General features: G+C 40.3%; 1 protein-coding gene across 2 annotated transcripts in view; it reads right to left on the bottom strand.

The window, feature by feature from the left end:
* MARK1 (microtubule affinity regulating kinase 1) overlaps positions 1-17,929 on the bottom strand; it is a 65,163-nt gene that overhangs the window by 6,218 nt on the left and 41,016 nt on the right. Inside the window, exons 10-16 of one of the 2 annotated variants that reach the window (XM_038760757.1) lie at positions 13,509-13,608; positions 10,724-10,836; positions 9,074-9,227; positions 5,885-6,075; positions 3,236-3,336; positions 1,926-2,090; positions 1,030-1,281 (exon numbers count right to left, since the gene is read on the bottom strand). In XM_038760757.1, the coding sequence (XP_038616685.1) occupies positions 1,030-1,281; positions 1,926-2,090; positions 3,236-3,336; positions 5,885-6,075; positions 9,074-9,227; positions 10,724-10,836; positions 13,509-13,608 (1,076 nt within the window). Of the gene's footprint in view, positions 1-1,029; positions 1,282-1,925; positions 2,091-3,211; positions 3,337-5,884; positions 6,076-9,073; positions 9,228-10,723; positions 10,837-13,508; positions 13,609-17,929 lie in introns of both variants that reach the window. The other variant, XM_038760756.1, reaches the window with a different exon arrangement.

Below are 17,929 nucleotides of genomic sequence, written 5' to 3' on the forward strand. Positions count from 1 at the left end.
TGAAACCCCATTTTCTGGCCAGACATAATTCTCCAAGGAGAAAGTCTGGCCGACCCAGGGAGGAACTTTGAGAGGTTACCCAGCATCATCACTGTGCTGGCTGCAGGGAGCACTTGGAAGATTAAAAATTGTATGTTTGTCAGTTAACTGGGTTATTAAGGTAAATGTGGTCAGATCTGTCCCAGTGCGGTTGAACTCAATATATCTCTCATCTCTCCCATCTTGTCAACTAGTTTTCCAGTATCACCCTGAGCTGCATATTACTGGAAAATGTAGGACTGTTGAGAAACTTCTCCCCATGATGAGAATTACTATTGGAGGAATAACTCAAGAACAAGGATCTGTTCAATTTTCAAGAATTTACACTACAGGAACTTAATGAATTGCATCAGTTGCCAGCTGGCCAACCTCTGTATTGTTCTAGTGGGACAAAACCTTCTGTTCATACAGGCAGCACTGCTTATTTTGGGGGGAAGCAACCTGCTTGCCATTGTTGGGTTGTGATTTTAAATTCAGCTGTGTGATGTGGGGGACACTACCTTATCAATGCCTGCGTCCTCAGCTGTAATTAATGACTTATGGAAAAACTAATAAAAGTGATTGGATGCAAATATAACGTAGTCTTAAATCTGTTCAGAAAAATAATAAATATAAGTATGTAACAGCTGGAATGGGCTAGACCACTCTTCTGAGTAACAACAGTAGATGTGTTTGGTACAATTTTTAAGGTATGCATTTTATTCCAATTTAATTTATATGATGATTCTGGCTTTCAAAATCCAAATAATACTCCAGTGCATTTTATATCTCAAGTTGTCCTGTTATTCTATTTACTTTTGTCTCCTTGGTCCCGTTTCTTCTGTGATTTTTATTTCAAGGCTTTATTAATACCTTTTTAAATTTTTCAGAAAGATCTGGATTCAGGACAGTGGCATAAGCCAACTCAAACACTAGTCAAGGAAAGCTTGACCTTCCTTTTAATTCCTACACTCAAGGGAGGCATGGAAACAACACTGCATCGATACTGACCTGCGGACAAACTTGGAAGTAATTTTGCTTATTATACCAGTTGATGTCCCCCTCCTGGCATGTGAAAATGCACCAGTTTCATGTGATGGCGAAGCAGGTGGTCCATTATAAGTAGCATTGCGTCGTTCTCGGAGCTGCTCACCATGAAAAGTGCTTCGACTTGAACTCCCACGAGGAAATCGGGTTCGGTCTGGAGTAGACGTGCTAATACTATGAGCAGATGGGGAAGCAGCAGGCGCTCTCTGAGTTGCACTGTTGGGGAAAAAAAAATTCAGTATATATTATTCAGAATAACAATATCTCCCACTTATGTTTTCATAAACATAAGCCAGAGAACAGAATGCTGCAAATGCTTACTCTTAACATTAATTTTCTTTGATAAAACTTTTAAGACCCTAAATATAATTATCAACTCAAATACTCAACTTTTCTTAATCCACACTTTTCAATAGCAGGAATTAACAAAAAAAGCTGACAGCAATTTTGTGATTATATTCAGGTAAACCTCTTAGAAAAAATTATGAAGAGACACACTGAACTTCTAACCAGCAAGAATAGCTACCATTGATACAACTTTACTTTTGGATTGTAAATGCTATTGACAAAAACAGGATAGTGCATTTTATACAAAAGGATTACCATCTTTCATCTGCAATTATGCTGGCATTGACTGTATCATCCAAGCCTGTGAATGCTAACCATCTAATCAATTATTTTTAGTAACAGTGAATTGATATACGTTAGTATGGTTTTGAAAAACTTCAGAACTCTATCAGAAATCACATTTCCTTTTCAAAACAGCTTAGCCTGATAGAAAATGGGAGTATCTGTAAAAACCAATATAATATCACATATTTCTTAACACAAAATGGAAAGCAATGCACAGGACACGTTACCCTGGTCGGTAAGCTTCAGTGCCATCTTTGATGGTTGGCAAGGTAACTTTTATAGGATGACCGGAGGCAGACATGGACTTCTGGTGTCGAGGTCGAGTGGAGGGTATAGAGGAAGCAACAGCAGAGCCTCCAGAAGGGGTGCTACTTACAGACATTTCCATTAGACTTTCAGCGATAAGGGGCCATGGCAATATGAAAAAGAAGGAGCAATTTTTTAATTACTCTAAAATCAAATACTGCATTTCAACAAAATTGAATGAAAACATTGGTAGCAAGCACCATGAAACTGGCATACAGTTACTGACGACTAAGGAATATAATTAATGCTGCATTTGCTTCAGCATAATTTCATCATCAGTTACCACAGAAAAGCTATCATTTCAGCTGGCTGCCTATGGACTTAATTGAGTAAATATGAAATTAATTTCCTGTTAACATTTAATATGTTACAAAATAAAACGCTCTACCTAGTAGACCCAAGAACTGTAACAATTACTAACCAAAGATCAGTATCCTAAGGCACCATGGCTAATTGTTCTTAAAGAGGTGATGAACCCCACAAAAATGCTGCTAAAATATCTTCTCTCCTTCAAGTGCTGGAGTCATTTCTGACCCATGGCAACTCCATGGACACACCCTCTACAGAATTTCCCATCTTCTGTCATAAAGTCGTTCTGATATGTGTAGCCATACAGCTAAAATATCATTCTGGGATTATAGAGTACCAACACTAGTATATTAATATCCAGGATCTTATCCCTTTATCAGTTTAGCCTATAGACATTCAACAAATGGATACTCTCATTAAGGACTAGGATAGGTACAATGTGGAGACGAAAATACTCAGTCCACACCCAACGTATGTTACAGAAGCTCCCGAATGGACTCAAGCAGCCTAGCTGTCACCAATGGATTTGAGCCCTCCAGACATCAGCATTAAATGCCTCTGATCTAGCTGAGCAGTACTGGGTTAAGTCGAGACACAGAGTCAAATAATCTCATTACAAAAACCAACCCTCTGGATCAGAATGGTGATTTACTTTGCAGATCCGTCTCAGTGAATTATAAAGGATACAATTTCTACGAAAATGCTTAATACAGCCCAGCCTAAAGTGAAAATGTCAGAGGTTGTGCTGAAGGAGAATTAAGAGTTGGTGCATTCACTCTTTATCACCCAAAATGATGCCAACAATTAAACTTCTGCTTGACAGGAGAGCTCAACTCACTGCGCTAGACCAATGAATTGAGAATGTATTAATATGGATCCCTTATTCTTCTATACGTACTTCCATTTTTTTCGGTCTTCATACCTGCTATCTTTTCCATTCTGTATTACTGAATAGCGATCAGTAGTACGTTCACATACATATGTGTTTCTTCTAGTCATGCCACCACCAGGAAATACATTGTTCTGTATGATGGGAAAACAGGTAATTTTCCATTTCAATTGAATTTTAGGAAAATCAGAACACATGTAACTTTTAAACTTGTAATGAAAAACATTTCAGTATTCTTTTGAAATTCACATCAAATATTTTCAAATTCGTTCTAGAGAGACAGGCAGGAGGCATTGTGGTAAGAGCATGGGTGAGGGAATCAGGAGACCTACGTTCTAGTTCTAATCAGTCATTGGTCTGTTATAACAAACTTGGCCAAGTCACAACTTTTCTGTGACTCAGTTTCTTCATCTGTAAGACTGGATAATAATAACAATGTGTACCCCTTCCTACTTTACGTGGGTGTTTTTCTTTTTTGAAGTATGGGCTTACTATGTGCCAAGCACTGTACAAAGCACTTGGGCAGATAACAAGAAAATCAGGTTGGACATGGTCCCTGTCCCACATGTCCAAGTAAGAGGGAGAACATGAACTAAATCACCATTTTGTAGGTGAGGAAACTGAGGCACAGAATAGTTATGTAACTTGCCCAAGGTCACCCAGCAAACAAGTGGCAGAACCAAGATTGTTATAGTACAGTTGTCTGGATACAATTTTTGCTATAACATTGCTTATGTCAATCTCTGGTACAGTCAATCTGAAGTACCTTTGTTTTCACTTCCTAGAATGAGGTCCTTGTCCAGTTTTTAAAATGGTTGAATGGTATACTATGTCATACAACTTGTACATGAGGACTTGTCATTTCCCTTTTAATAAATGCCGTGTTGCTTCTCTTTCACCTTTTTGCTTCTAATTAGCGCAAAGCCTTTTCATTGTAGTTGTCCGCCTGTGAATTAACAGTTCTCCCACTATCTCTAATGCAATGTTTTTTGGTAAATAGTTAAATCAGCAGATGGTACTATTTTCGAATATGCAACAGACTCCAATGCTCCACAAGGAGGATGTGAGTTCCACACTCGACAACTGTGTAAGTAGCAGAGGAAGGCCCAAGAGTGTCTGCTGCTGCTGCTGCTGCTGGAAACACACAGAGATATTCTGTCCCATTGCCACGATCAATTGTATGCTTTGAGCGCATAGTGTGCAAAGCACTGTACTGAACGCTTGGGAGAGTACAATGTAACAGAGTTGGTAGACATGTTCCCGCCCACAATGAGCTCACAGTCTAGAACTTATAGACTAAACCTCACTCAGATCAGCCATCTCGCAATGCTTTGCTGTTGGTTCTAGGGGACCGGGAAAGAGAGTGTGGATGGCTCTGCACAAACCATTACCACTACTAGAACACAATTTAAGAGCATGCCTTCCTTACAGTGGGATACCCTATTGCCTTGTCCCTAAACAAAAAGTCCATTCAAGTACGCAGTTCAGATGATCCCAAGTACTATATTTTAAATTGTAGGAAAAACCGGAAAGCTTTTGAAGTTTCTCTATTTTCTGTGCACAACTTCTCTAGGTCAATGTTTTTCTTTTATTGAAACCCAGTGATATTTAAAAGTTCACCAAATGACTATTTTACACACTGGTGTTTTCAAAACATTTAAAAAATATTTGAGAAGCTGGTAGGGAAAAACAGCCTTTTTCTTCTCACTGGGCTCTCCCTTTCTTAAATAGTACCAAGCTCAGATGGAAAGCAAATACCATCTAACTATAGTCATATGCATCTATTCTAAGGGTACTTTTTTTTTTTAGTCGGGCCTTCGGCCCTTAATGTTATTAATATAGTAAATAAATAATAATTAATTATTATTAATTTGAAAAGCATTTAAAATGTGCTTTGTAAAGTAATTCTTAGAGCTGGGATAATTACACGCAACTCAATGAAGACAAGTGGCTCACAATCTCAATAAGGGAAGACAGATACACAGATTTGTCAAAATGTAATTAGACCAAATAACTGGCTTCGATTCAATAAATCAAAGACGTCAATGGTATAAATATATAAAGGGTATTCAAGGACAATTCTTTGGGCACCGCCACTTAGAATAAAACCATTCAAGGTGAGGATCTGCCACAACTCTGGAGACCCAGGGGAAACTGAACAGCTGCAATATAATCATTTCATTAAATAACCACTTTTGAAGTTTAGTATCTTGGTCATACTTGGAAAATAACGGTTGTAGCACTTTCGATTTTGCAGACAAAAGTTTTTAATATGTTAACAGTACGCTCCCAAAGGGGAAGGTGATGACTCAAGGGTCATCATTTGGGTGGTTTCAGAGCAGTGATGAGGATTGCAATGTTTTGACTTTTATCTGGGCTCAAAACCCATCACTTTATATACATGAACAGTCTTATGATCCATATACAAAAATCACAATTTGAGACAGTTGTAGGTTTTCAACGTTATTACAATTTTAAGCTGCCCTAATAAAAATCTAAGCTCCTCAAGGGCAGGGACCATGACTTCTGTTTCTATTGTGCGTCCGAGCCCACAGCAGGCACTCAATAAAAGCCACCAATAGTAACTATTCAAGAACAAAAGTTTCCTTAACTTTGCACAACAGTCTTTAAAGTAATAATCATAGTACTTCCTGAGAGTTGTAAACAACATTATACACTCACGCTTGGAATTGTAGACTTTTTTCTTTCTGGTCCTACAAGAGGACTAACGGCCATCTCCCCTTTGGATCCAACTGTAGTGCTGCTAAGTTTACGTGATACGTCTTTGTCCCATTCCTCTTTCTGCTCACTCTCCACGCTGTTTGCCTGGGACCTTTTTGTGTACGATACAGCAGGAGGGATGGCTGGACCGGCTATAAAGTGAAATAATGCCTTATCAGCTGAAAAATAACTACAACGTTTTCCTCTGCGAACAACTCAAAGGGCATTTCCTTTCAAGTTGAAAGCCTCTCTCATTTAAACCATTTGCATATCAATCAATCAATCAATCGTATTTATTGAGCGCTTACTATGTGCAAAGCACTGTACTAAGCGCTTGGGAAGTACAAATTGGCATCACATAGAGACAGTCCCTACCCAACAGTGGGCTCACAGTCTAAAAGGGGGAGACAGAGAACAGAACCAAACATACCAACAAAATAAAATAAGTAGGATAGAAATGTACAAGTAAAATAAATAAATAAATAAATAGAGTAATAAATATGTACAACCATATATACATATATACAGGTGCTGTGGGGAAGGGAAGGAGGTAAGACGGGGGGATGGAGAGGGGGACGAAGGAGAGAGGAAAGAAGGGGCTCAGTCTGGGAAGGCTTCCTGGAGGAGGTGAGCTCTCAGCAGGGCCTTGAAGGGAGGAAGAGAGCTAGCTTGGCGGATGGGCAGAGGGAGGGCATTCCAGGCCCGGGGGATGACGTGGGCCGGGGGTCGATGGCGGGACAGGCGAGAGCGAGGTACAGTGAGGAGATTAGTGGTGGAGGAGCGGAGGGTGCGGGCTGGGCAGTAGAAGGAGAGAAGGGAGGTGAGGTAGGAGGGGGCGAGGTGATGGAGAGCCTTGAAGCCCAGGGTGAGGAGTTTCTGCCTGATGCGCAGATTGATCGGTAGCCACTGGAGATTTTTGAGGAGGGGAGTAATATGCCCAGAGAGTTTCTGGACAAAGATAATCCGGGCAGCAGCATGAAGTATGGATTGAAGTGGAGAGAGACACGAGGATGGGAGATCAGAGAGAAGGCTGGTGCAGTAGTCCAGATGGGATAGGATGAGAGCTTGAATGAGCAGGGTAGCGGTTTGGATGGAGAGGAAAGGGCGGATCTTGGCAATGTTGCGGAGCTGAGACCGGCAGGTTTTGGTGACGGCTTGGATGTGAGGGGTGAATGAGAGAGCGGAGTCGAGGATGACACCAAGGTTGCGGGCTTGTGAGACGGGAAGGATGGTAGTGCCGTCAACAGAGATGGGAAAGCCAGGGAGAGGACAAGGTTTGGGAGGGAAGACAAGGAGTTCAGTCTTCGACATGTTGAGCTTTAGGTGGCGGGCGGACATCCAGATGGAGATGTCCTGAAGGCAGGAGGAGATGCGAGCCTGGAGGGAGGGGGAGAGAGCAGGGGCAGAGATGTAGATCTGGGTGTCATCAGCGTAGAGATGATAGTTGAAGCCGTGGGAGCGAATGAGGTCACCAAGGGAGTGAGTGTAGATGGAGAACAGAAGGGGACCAAGCACTGAACCTTGGGGAACCCCCACAGTAAGAGGATGGGAGGGGGAGGAGGAGCCTGCAAAAGAGACTGAGAAAGAACGACCGGAGAGATAAGAGGATCACCAGGAGAGGACGGAGTCTGTGAAGCCAAGGTCAGATAGCGTTTCTACTTATCTCGCTTTTACTCCGAGCAATGTAACTATTTGCAAATAATTCAGAAGAGCCATTCATCATGTTCTTCTTGATATAGACTTGTGCTAATTATCCAGTGCTTTGCATATAGTAAGCACTTAATAAATGCCATTATTATTATTATTATCTCTAATTTTAAAAACTAAAATTTCTTGGGCAACTTTAAGGTAGGCTGTCTATAGCTATGGGTTATATCCTAATACTCTACCAAAATGGATGCATTTTTATACACTAAATCAATCAGATATTAATATAGTTCAATTCTTTTCTGCCCACCACCTATTATACTTTTCTACCTATGATAAAGTTAAGGGGCAATGGGTGGGAGAAAAGCTGGCAGACATCTAGTAGAGGTCAGCCTCTCAAGGACAAAACCGTGCTGCAGCAGCCCTATTTGGCTCAGGGGCAGAGAGTGGGAAAAGTGACTTTTAGTCCAAAGATACTAGGGAAGCAGATGCTGGGGTTCAACAAAAGAAACCTGAGGCATTTTGAAATACCACACCAACTGTCTTTTGTCTGGTTTCTTAATGTAACTATTTTAAATCTTCAGTTCACAAGATTCATTATCACCAAATCCCTAAATGTAAACAGTCCATTCTTTTAAGTAAAATAGTAAATCTGTGGATCCTTAGCTACATCAAAGGCGCAGCAAGGCCTAACCAAAAGAATGTGGGTGTCCAGGAGGTAGAAAACTAATATTCTAGTTTCAGCTGTGTGATCTCAAGCAAATTACCTAACTTCTCTGTGATCAGTTTCCTCACCTTTGAAATGATCTAAATAACTCTTGCCATTCCCTCTCTCTGGGATATTGTGAAAACAAAATGAGATCCTTGAAAAAAATACCTTAAAAAGCACCAAGTTATTCATTTATTAAAGAACTATTATTCAAAACAATATAAAAATATTTCCAACTAAATTCCTCCAAAATAGAAACAAGCAAAAAGCAATTAGCTCTTACAAATTTCTGCTCCTCAATTACTGATCCATAAAAGTGTTTTATTATTGATAAATTAGTACTTGGAAATAACAGTACTAAAAATAAAAAAAAAAGACTGCCACTCTTGAGGCTATAAACTACTTGTGAAGCAAGGGATGAGGCACACAACCCATGTGTACAGAGAGAAGCTGCATGGCTTAGTGGAAAGAGCATGGGCCAGGGATTCAGAGGATCTGGGTTTTAATCCTGGCTCCACCACTTGTCTGTTGTAGGACCTTGGGCAAGTCACTTAACTTCTCTGGGCCTCAGTTACCTCATCTGTAAAATGGAGATTAAGACTGTGACTCCTAGGTGGGACAGAGATTGTGTCCAGCCTGTTTATCTTGTACCTACTGCAGTTCTTAATACAGTGCCTGCACATAGTGAACGTCTAACAAGTACCAAAAAATGAGATAGCCCAGTCAAGTTTAAGGAACACTGCACACTCAAAATCAAAATTGTACATTTTACTTTGTTTGAATGTCACCCCCACCATGATCACTGAAACGGCGTTGCTTCTGATTTGTGGATATACTCCGTTGGACCTTCAGGTGAGCGGGAGACTGAATCGAGCTGTTGTTGAGATCACTGCTGGGTCGGGATCTTAGGCACAGGTTACCACTGGACAAAGACTCACTTCCTTCAAACTATTAGCATAAAGAGAAAGTCCAATAAGGATTATTTATTTATGTATTTATTTATTTATTTATTATTTATTTATTATTTAAAGCGAACTGAAATCAGTGGCACGCAGATCTGCTTTATTATTAGGCCATTTTATTTCCACAATAATTACAACAGAAATCTGGTATCTAAGATGCCACCCTCATTTGCCCACACCTATTTACTTCTCACCAAGTAAGTAAGCTAAGGGTACAGTGGGCTAGCAGCATCAGAGAGCAGCAGCGGGTCAATAATGACAAGGGTCTCAAATTGCAGTAGCTTTGGGCTTCCTAGTCTGCCAGTCAATTTTTCCACTGTCCAAGGTCTAAAGCACTAATCTGAATGTTTCACATCCAGGAATGGAGTTCTGGTACCTCTGCTAATGAGGAGGGGAAAAGCACACAGGAAGTACTTAATAGCAAACAAGTAGTTTGCAACAAGAGGAGTAGTACAGGAAAGGAAAGGATAAATGGAAGGTCATGGTTTTTATAAAGTGAAACCAATTATTCAGAATTCACTTTATCAATCCCCTTAATATCTGGGCCAACAACTGAGAAATTTTACCCTCAGTTCAAAGCCTAGCTTGGATATGGAAATCAACAGTTAAGGGAGAGTTTTGTATAAGGAAAAAGCAAAAGCCAATGCACTGATTATTCAGTATCACAGATAGGATATCATTTCAAGTGGGAAGATCTTACAAAGAGAAAATAACTTTTCCTCGTATGGGACCTGTGCTCTTAGACTCTTCGGGACCAAACATTTTCAATATATCTCCTGAGGAAAGCGTATAGGAAGAAATACCATAATCAGGTTCTGGTTCTGCTAATAGGCAACTTATACTTTGCCTTACAACCAAGATTGGCATTACAGTACTGTGGTATCCATTTTAGGGCACAAGGATCAAAACCTAACCAGTACGTCTGTGTTTAAGGCGGGTAGAGTGTGTCATGCACTGAAGTGCACCTGCTGTTAAAGTAAAGGCAATGGCAGTTCAGAGGAAGTCTCGATCATGAAGCAGTAGGGATGATCAAAGAGCTGTGTAGTTATAGCTATAAACTGCCTTTTCCTGCCCCCCTCAAAAAAGGTTAATAAAACTGAACCATCCCCATAACCTGAACCACAGTTCACAAGGCTGAGGAACTGGTTCATAAAATCAGTATTTTCTGTACATTCCAGTACATTTCTTTCTTCAATCCAAATCAAAATGATGTAAAATATGTTGCCAGCACTAATCACGTACTTATAATGCAAAATAACATACAATTCAAAAATACAACATTGAGGCACAAATCTCAGTAAGCAAGGCTCAGATGATCTCTAAAGGTCACTTTGATGCTAATCAATCAACAGTATTTAATGCATATAGCTCTATATTAACCACTTGGGAGAGAACAATCTGACAAAATTGACAGAAGCCCATTATAATAATATTAATAGAAGTGATATTAATAGAAAAAATAATCAAAGATGAAATACTTACTTCAGGTGGTTTTCTACCCAAAAGCAAGTAAGTAGCCATGACTTCATTATATTTCTGATTTATTAATGATTCATTGATCTCCTCCCTTGAAAAACCCATAGTGACCATAATGTCTGAAGAAAAAGTCATAAAAATCAATATTAACTGATATCTTTCGATCAACATAAATCAAAAGAGAAATGACGAGACAGAACTAATATTCTAACATCCTTAGATTTTGTTATGTGGGCTCATTACCAAGCTAGGAAACAAACCCACATAAGCATGGTTAAAAAGTGGAAAGTAGCTCCAAATCCTAGGGACTTTGCCATCGTAAGTGCAGCATGAGGGGGTGCATTCCTATGTTTGGTTCTAGACCCCAGTGTATTAGAAGACAAGAAAGAAGGACCCCTTAAATTTAAATACTGAGAAACAATGGCTTAAGGCACACAGCAATACTAATATGTCTGTTTTCGCATGGGCTTTTTATTCCCGACACGCTCTCACATTATCTAACTTTTGTTCTCATAACAATCTTGCAAGGTATGTAGAAAGGCAGGTATTACTATCCCCATTTTGCAGATGAGGAAACTGAAAAGTACAGAGAGGGCTAAGTGACTTGGCCAAGGTCACACAGAGCAGGCTAGTGGAAGACCTTGGACTTGAACTCGGGTCTCCCGCTTCCAAACTGGTGCTATTCCCCTACACCATGCACATATCATCATCAACATCATCGCATTCAAGTGTGTTAGCCATTAGCCAAGGGCATTTAGCAAGTATACAGAAGGATTAAAGGACATGGACCTCGAGTTCAAAAGGAATAATCTAATGGGAAATATAAACACATGTCTTGGAAGAACAATAACTGAGACTATCGGCAGAAATAAACACAAGCACAAGGAGACATATAAAGAAGAAATGATTTCAAACAGTGATCCTCTAGACTGTAAGCACGTTATAGGTGGCGTATGTGTCTACCAGCTTTATTGTATTGTACTGTACTCTCCCAAGAGCTTAGTACAATGCTCTGCACTCAGTAAGTATAAGTATTCAATAAATACCACTGATGATGATGATGATGATGATACATGAACGCTGAAGTGACTGAGTGGATAGCAGACCCAGAATCATTGGGGATTGATAAAGGAAAGTCTTTCAAGGGCCAGAGGCCTTCCAGGAGGGCTTTGAAAGAGGGGCAGGCAAAGATAAAGGAAAAAGAAAAGGGCATGGTATGAACAATCAGTTGGAGGTAGAGAGCCATGGGCAAGGGACAATTTAAGAGATGCACCTGGGGGAAGCAGAGAGAATGAAAATTGCGATATAGTTGCAACAAGGGAGAGTGTGGCAGATAGGTATGAAGAATCCTGAAATAAAAATGCTTGAAATTAAGGATAAGAAACATGCGTTTAACAAATACCATCATCATCATCATCATCATCACTATGGTGCCTGCTCCCAGACTGAGCCCCTTCCTTCCTCTCCCCCTCTCCATCCCACTCATCTTACCTCCTTCCCTTCCCCACAGCACCTGTATATATGTATATATGTTTGTACATATTTATTACTCTATTTATTTTACTTGTACATATCTATTCAATTTATTTTGTTAGTATGTTTGGTTTTGTTCTTAGACTGTGAGCCCACTGATGGATAGGGACTATCTCTATATGTTGCCAACTTGTACTTCCCAAGCGCTTAGTACACTGCTCTGCACACAGTAAGCGCTCAATAAATACGATTGATTGATTGATTTGTTTTATGTAAAAAGCAATGGGGAGCCATTTGGATAGTCTTAAATAAGGGAATTTGGTGTTACACAAAGATGGAGGGTAGGGTAGGTTAAAGATGGGAGAAACCAGAGTTGGGGAGATTAGCAAAGAGGCTAAGAGAGAACTGGAGTTGTGGCTTATGCGTGGGGAAGAAGAAGTAGTTCCAAGTAATACTAAGGCAGAAATGGTAAAGTTTGCCACAGATAGAATGTGGGAAGGAAAATAGAAGAATCAAAGAGGACTCCAAACTTGCCAGGGGGTGGTAGAGTGGGAAAGCTGGGGGAGAGGAGAAGGTTTAGGGAGGGAAGATGAGTTTTGTTGTAGATATGCTTGTGTGAGGTAAATGGAAACTGAGCAGGAATAGTCAGAAAAACAAGGTGAGAACCAGAGAACAAATACTTTGGCTTTTGCCAAGGTTAAAAAGTGTTTCTAGAAGGAGTAGGTAGTCAACCATGTTTAAACCAATGGAGAGAGATCAAGGAGGCTTGGAATGAAGAACAGACCATTAGTGTAGGCACGAAGGAGGTCACTAAAGAGTTAAATGAGAATGGTCTCAAGGGAGTGGAGGAATGCTGAGTACAAACTCAACTGCAAGAGGGGAAGTGAAGCCAGTGGGTGTCTATCTGTTTAAAGAGTTGACAAAAATGGGAAAAGGGGAGCTAATTGAAGATTATGGTGAGATTGTAAATGATTTTTTTCAATATTGCGGAGACTTGAACATGTTCCAAGGTTGAGAAGGAGCCAGGGGAATGAGAGTAGTTGAAGACAGTAGTGAGAGTAGAACAGAGTGAGAGCAAAGATATTTATGAGTTGAGACAGGAACACTGCACTGTGGAGGCAGAAAAATGTGGATGAAGGGAAAAGACAATGGTGCAACACAAAAGAGAAACCTTAAGGGAAGATAGTTTATTAAATAATTTCCCATTAAACATAGCACATATTTCTTCACAGTAAATCCTTTTTTATTGTGATCGGCTTATTGAAGTGGTTTTCTCTGCAACACAACTTTAGAGACAGTATTGCCTGGTAATGCTTACCTATTCTTTTTGTATCATTGAAATCTGGCTCGGGCTCAAGATATGGCTTTAATTCTTCTTCTTCATGACCAACATTCATCCACCGATCTTTCATTATTTGCTAGGGAATGAACATTACATTACTTTTCAATAAGCGGATTTGATCACTTTAATGATTTCAATTGTAATTTAGGAACAAGAAATGCACCTGCTCAACTCAAAAGTAGGTCTGCAAATTTTACAAAATTATGGAACAGCTTAGCCCAACAGACTGGTTAGTTTACACAAATTATCTGTTTGTAAAACAAAATAATGGCAATCAACCTTGCCACATGGGTCGCTATCACCTGTTCAAATAAAATCAAAACTTTCCAGCTCCTTTCTATCCATTTTTGGTAGTGACTTGCTTGTTTTTTCCTTAAAGGGGGAGGGTGATACTGCTTTATGCAATACGCATATGCTTAATATGCATAAGCTGCAATATGGTTGCCTTTCCATGCGTATGGTGGGTAGATGGAAAAAATGCTCCTCAGTCAGCCACAACTATCCCAAGAACATGGTGGTCAGGACTAGCCAGAGAAAAATCAGGGTAGGGCAGTTGGATGGCAGCTCTGAACCTTTTCCTTTGAACTTAATATCCTAAGTAAGAGTAGCTCAGTTAAAGTGGCACCATGGAGCAATCCCTAGCTCTGCTTGCATAGTTCTTGGCTATGGAAGGAGGACATTAGGAACTCCAGTAGGTAGCATGCCTCAATACTGAATCCTCCTACTTTTTTTCAGCTCCTTACTGATTTAAATTTAGCCACCCTCCACACACACATACATACAGGGTTAAAAGTGAGTGCTACAATGAGCATTAGAGCAGGCTGAAGTGAACTGGGCAAACAACTTTAACTGAAATCAACCTTCAACTTTTTTACTTCAACTTTCAACTTCAAAGCTCTCCAGAACCTTGCCCCTTCTTACTTCACTTCCCTTCTCTCCTACATCCCCAGTCCACATACTCGGCTCCTCTGGTGCTAATCTTCTCACTGAGCCTCGATCTCGTCTGTCCAGCAGTCGACCCCTGGCACGTGTCCTACCTCTGGTCTAGCACGCGCTCCTCAAATCCGCCGATCGTTCTTCCTCGCTTCAAAGCCCTACTGAAAGGGCACCTTCTCCAAGAGGCCTTCCCAGACTAACCTCCCCTTTTCCTCAGCTCCCCCCAACCCTGCGTCACACTTGACTCGCTCCCTTTGCTCTCCCCCCGACCCCAGAGCACTTATGTATATATGTATATATCTATAATTCTATTTATTTATATTGATGCCCTTTTACTTTTTTTGATGTGTATATATCTGTAATTCTGTTTACTTACATTGATGTCTGTTTGCTTGTTTTGATGTGTCTCCCCACTTCTAGACTGTAAGCCCGGTGGGCAGGTATTGTTCTCTATTGCTGAATTGTACCTTCCAAGTGCTTAGTACAGTGCTCTGCACACAGTAAGTGCTCAATAAATGCAACTAAATGAATGAATGAACTTAAGTTTTGTTCTTAATCCATTATGTTGTCATTTTTGTGTGCCAACAGCCCTATGCTATTTATTTATAAATTCCTTTTATCTCTGAAGATCCAAAAACTACAGAATGCCCATTGTTACTTCTTTCAAGAAATACTCTGGTGGAATGGAATCACAGAAAAATATATCACACCCCCACCAAAAGGAAAAATTCTCTTGGGTAGAAATCATGAGGAACTGAGCTAGAGGAGAGAACTAGGAATATTTTGGAGGGAAATCACTCATGTACAGAGAGATTGATGCAGCTTGGAAATGAGGAGTCACATTTGTACGCACTCAAGTTGAGAATAACTGATGCTAAGTAGGTAATAATAAATAATTTTAGTCATTTTATTAATAGTGTGCCTTCTTGGGGAAAGGTGGACTCGTATCTTTTAAATGTATTTCTAGTGCTGATTCCTTTTGGGTGGATAAAGGAGGACAAAGATGCAGAACTATATGCAGAAATGGAGTAGGAGGAGACAATCACATTCTCTGTGAATCACGACAGCAATTTTCAAGGGTAGCAAAGTTCACTAGGAAAAGAACATTAAATGATTTGAAAAATAAAATGGGGATACAAAATTCTTTGAAGGAAAATATAAGCTGACAGTAAACACGCAGCATTATCAATTAAAATCCTATTGTCTTATGAATAACAAGTACCACTGTCCTTTATTTTACAACACGACATTATTGATTACTCTGAGGGTGGTGGAAAACAACATTTATTTGCCCATCCTCTCTCTCAAATCTAGACACACATATTCATAACTTTCCTTGTATCTGGATGACACTACCGATGGTGTGTGCCTCCTGTCCATAGGTCTGCAGTGGTTCAAAGGATCAAGTAGTGGTTGTCCTTCATATTCATAAATGATTCCACTGTGAAGACCAACAGTCTCCACTACCTCTCCTGCACCCACAAAAATGGTTCTCTATTGAACAGTTGTATTTGCTGTTAGTAGGACCTGGCACACTTTTGGTTTTGCTTCAGTCTCTCAAAATCTGCCACTCCCTTCCTGAGCACAATACGCTAGGCTGATCTGTCTGCCATACATGTATTCCCTCATTCATATACGTCAGGCTTCTCTGTTTGAGGCTGTGCTTCATTGCATTCCTAGAGCATTTAATCTGCCCCCTTATTTTCAGTCACCCCACTTTTGCCCAACACGTAGCAAGCTGTTATCATTCATTCATTCAACACAAATGGCAGCCCCAGCAACCAATATTACTTTCCACACCAAACACAAGCTGTTTGCTACTCCACCTATCTAGAGCTTTTGCAAAATATCCCCACACCCCACAAAAGAACCCCTGCCAATGTGTGAAGACATGGCTTTCACTCCAACACTTGGTAAACCTCCACGGCAATTAGTCATGAATAATGGCCTAGAAAGCAGATGGGATAGCATTCCATCCAAGATCTACAAGGAGGGAGAGATATTCCTCAGCTGCCTAAAAAGGCTCTTCCGCAACATAGAAAATGCTACAGGATTATAAAGACGCACAGTTGTCTTCAACATCAAGAATAGAAGACAGACTTGACTGCAGAAACTGTGGGATCTTACTGCTTTTGATACTGGCAAACTCTTACTCAGGGTCTTTCTGGATCAACTAGTGAATAGCATGGTTAACCATGTGCTTCCAGAACTGCAATAGCTTCAGTTCTCAGAGAAGCACAATGGACATGATGTGGTTAATAATAATAATAATAATGGCATTTATTAAGCGCTTACTAGTGCAAAGCACTGTTCTAAGCGCTGGGGAGGTTACAAGGTGATCAGGTTGTCCCACGGGGGGCTCACAGTCTTAATCCCCATTTTACAGATGAGGTAACTGTCACAGAGAAGTGAAGTGACTTTCCCAAAGTCACACGGCTGACAATTGGTGGAACCGGGATTTGAACCCATGACCTCTGACTCCAAAGCCCGTGCTCTTTCCACTGAGCCACGCTGCTTCTCAGTAGTGGTTCCTGACACTACTCCTGGCTGGTGTGCAGCAAAGATCAGACCGCTGTGTGACTCTGGACAAGTCACTTAACTTCTCTACGCCTCAATTTCTTCATCTGTAAAATGGAGCTTAAATGCTCATTTTCTCTCTCTCCCCTACACAAGGAGCCCAATGTAGGACAGAGGCTGTTTCTAATTTGATTGCATTATGTCTATCCCAATGCTTTGTATAGAGCTTGGTATACAGTAAGCACTTAACAAATATCATTATTATTATTATTTTTATAAACCATGCAAAGGCATTTGATATGAGCCAACTAGAATTTTAGTAACTACGAAAAAAAGTCTGGCTGCCTTGAGAAGTTTTCAAGATCCTAAAATTACTGCCAACAGATATGGCTCCTCATATCAGAATCTTAAAAGGTCTTCTCTGATTTTTTCCTCTCAACAATGGAATACAGAAGGCTGTGTATTAAGCCTATTCCTGTACAGCCTTGTGTGATGACAATATAAGGAACTTGGAAACATGTCAGTAAAAGGTTCCAATCCTCAAGGAAACTCAATAGGTTTTGAGTGTTACTCAAAGCCCTTGAAATCACTCATACAGGAATTCCTATATGCTGATGATTGTGTCTGGAAGAAAACGCTCAAGGAGACTTGAAGAAGAGCTTTATCTTCACAGTAAACCATTTATGGGACTGAAAATCGGAGAGAAGCTCAAGGTTGTGTATTAACCTGTACCCAGGAAACTACACAACCAAGAATTGCCATCGGTAACAGTGAGGAAGACTGCTCTCTGAAATCTGTTTCCTATCATCACAGAGTGTCCAGTAATGCAAAAGTAAATAATGAGGGAGGAAATTGAATCAAGAACACAAATACATGCTCTGGGAGAGTGGCAGAGGGGGTTGTCAATGTTATTCACAATCAGAGGGCTGCTGATTTTTCTAGAA

The sequence above is a fragment of the Tachyglossus aculeatus genome, chromosome 19 (assembly GCF_015852505.1).
Source record: "Tachyglossus aculeatus isolate mTacAcu1 chromosome 19, mTacAcu1.pri, whole genome shotgun sequence".
NCBI lineage: Eukaryota > Metazoa > Chordata > Mammalia > Monotremata > Tachyglossidae > Tachyglossus > Tachyglossus aculeatus.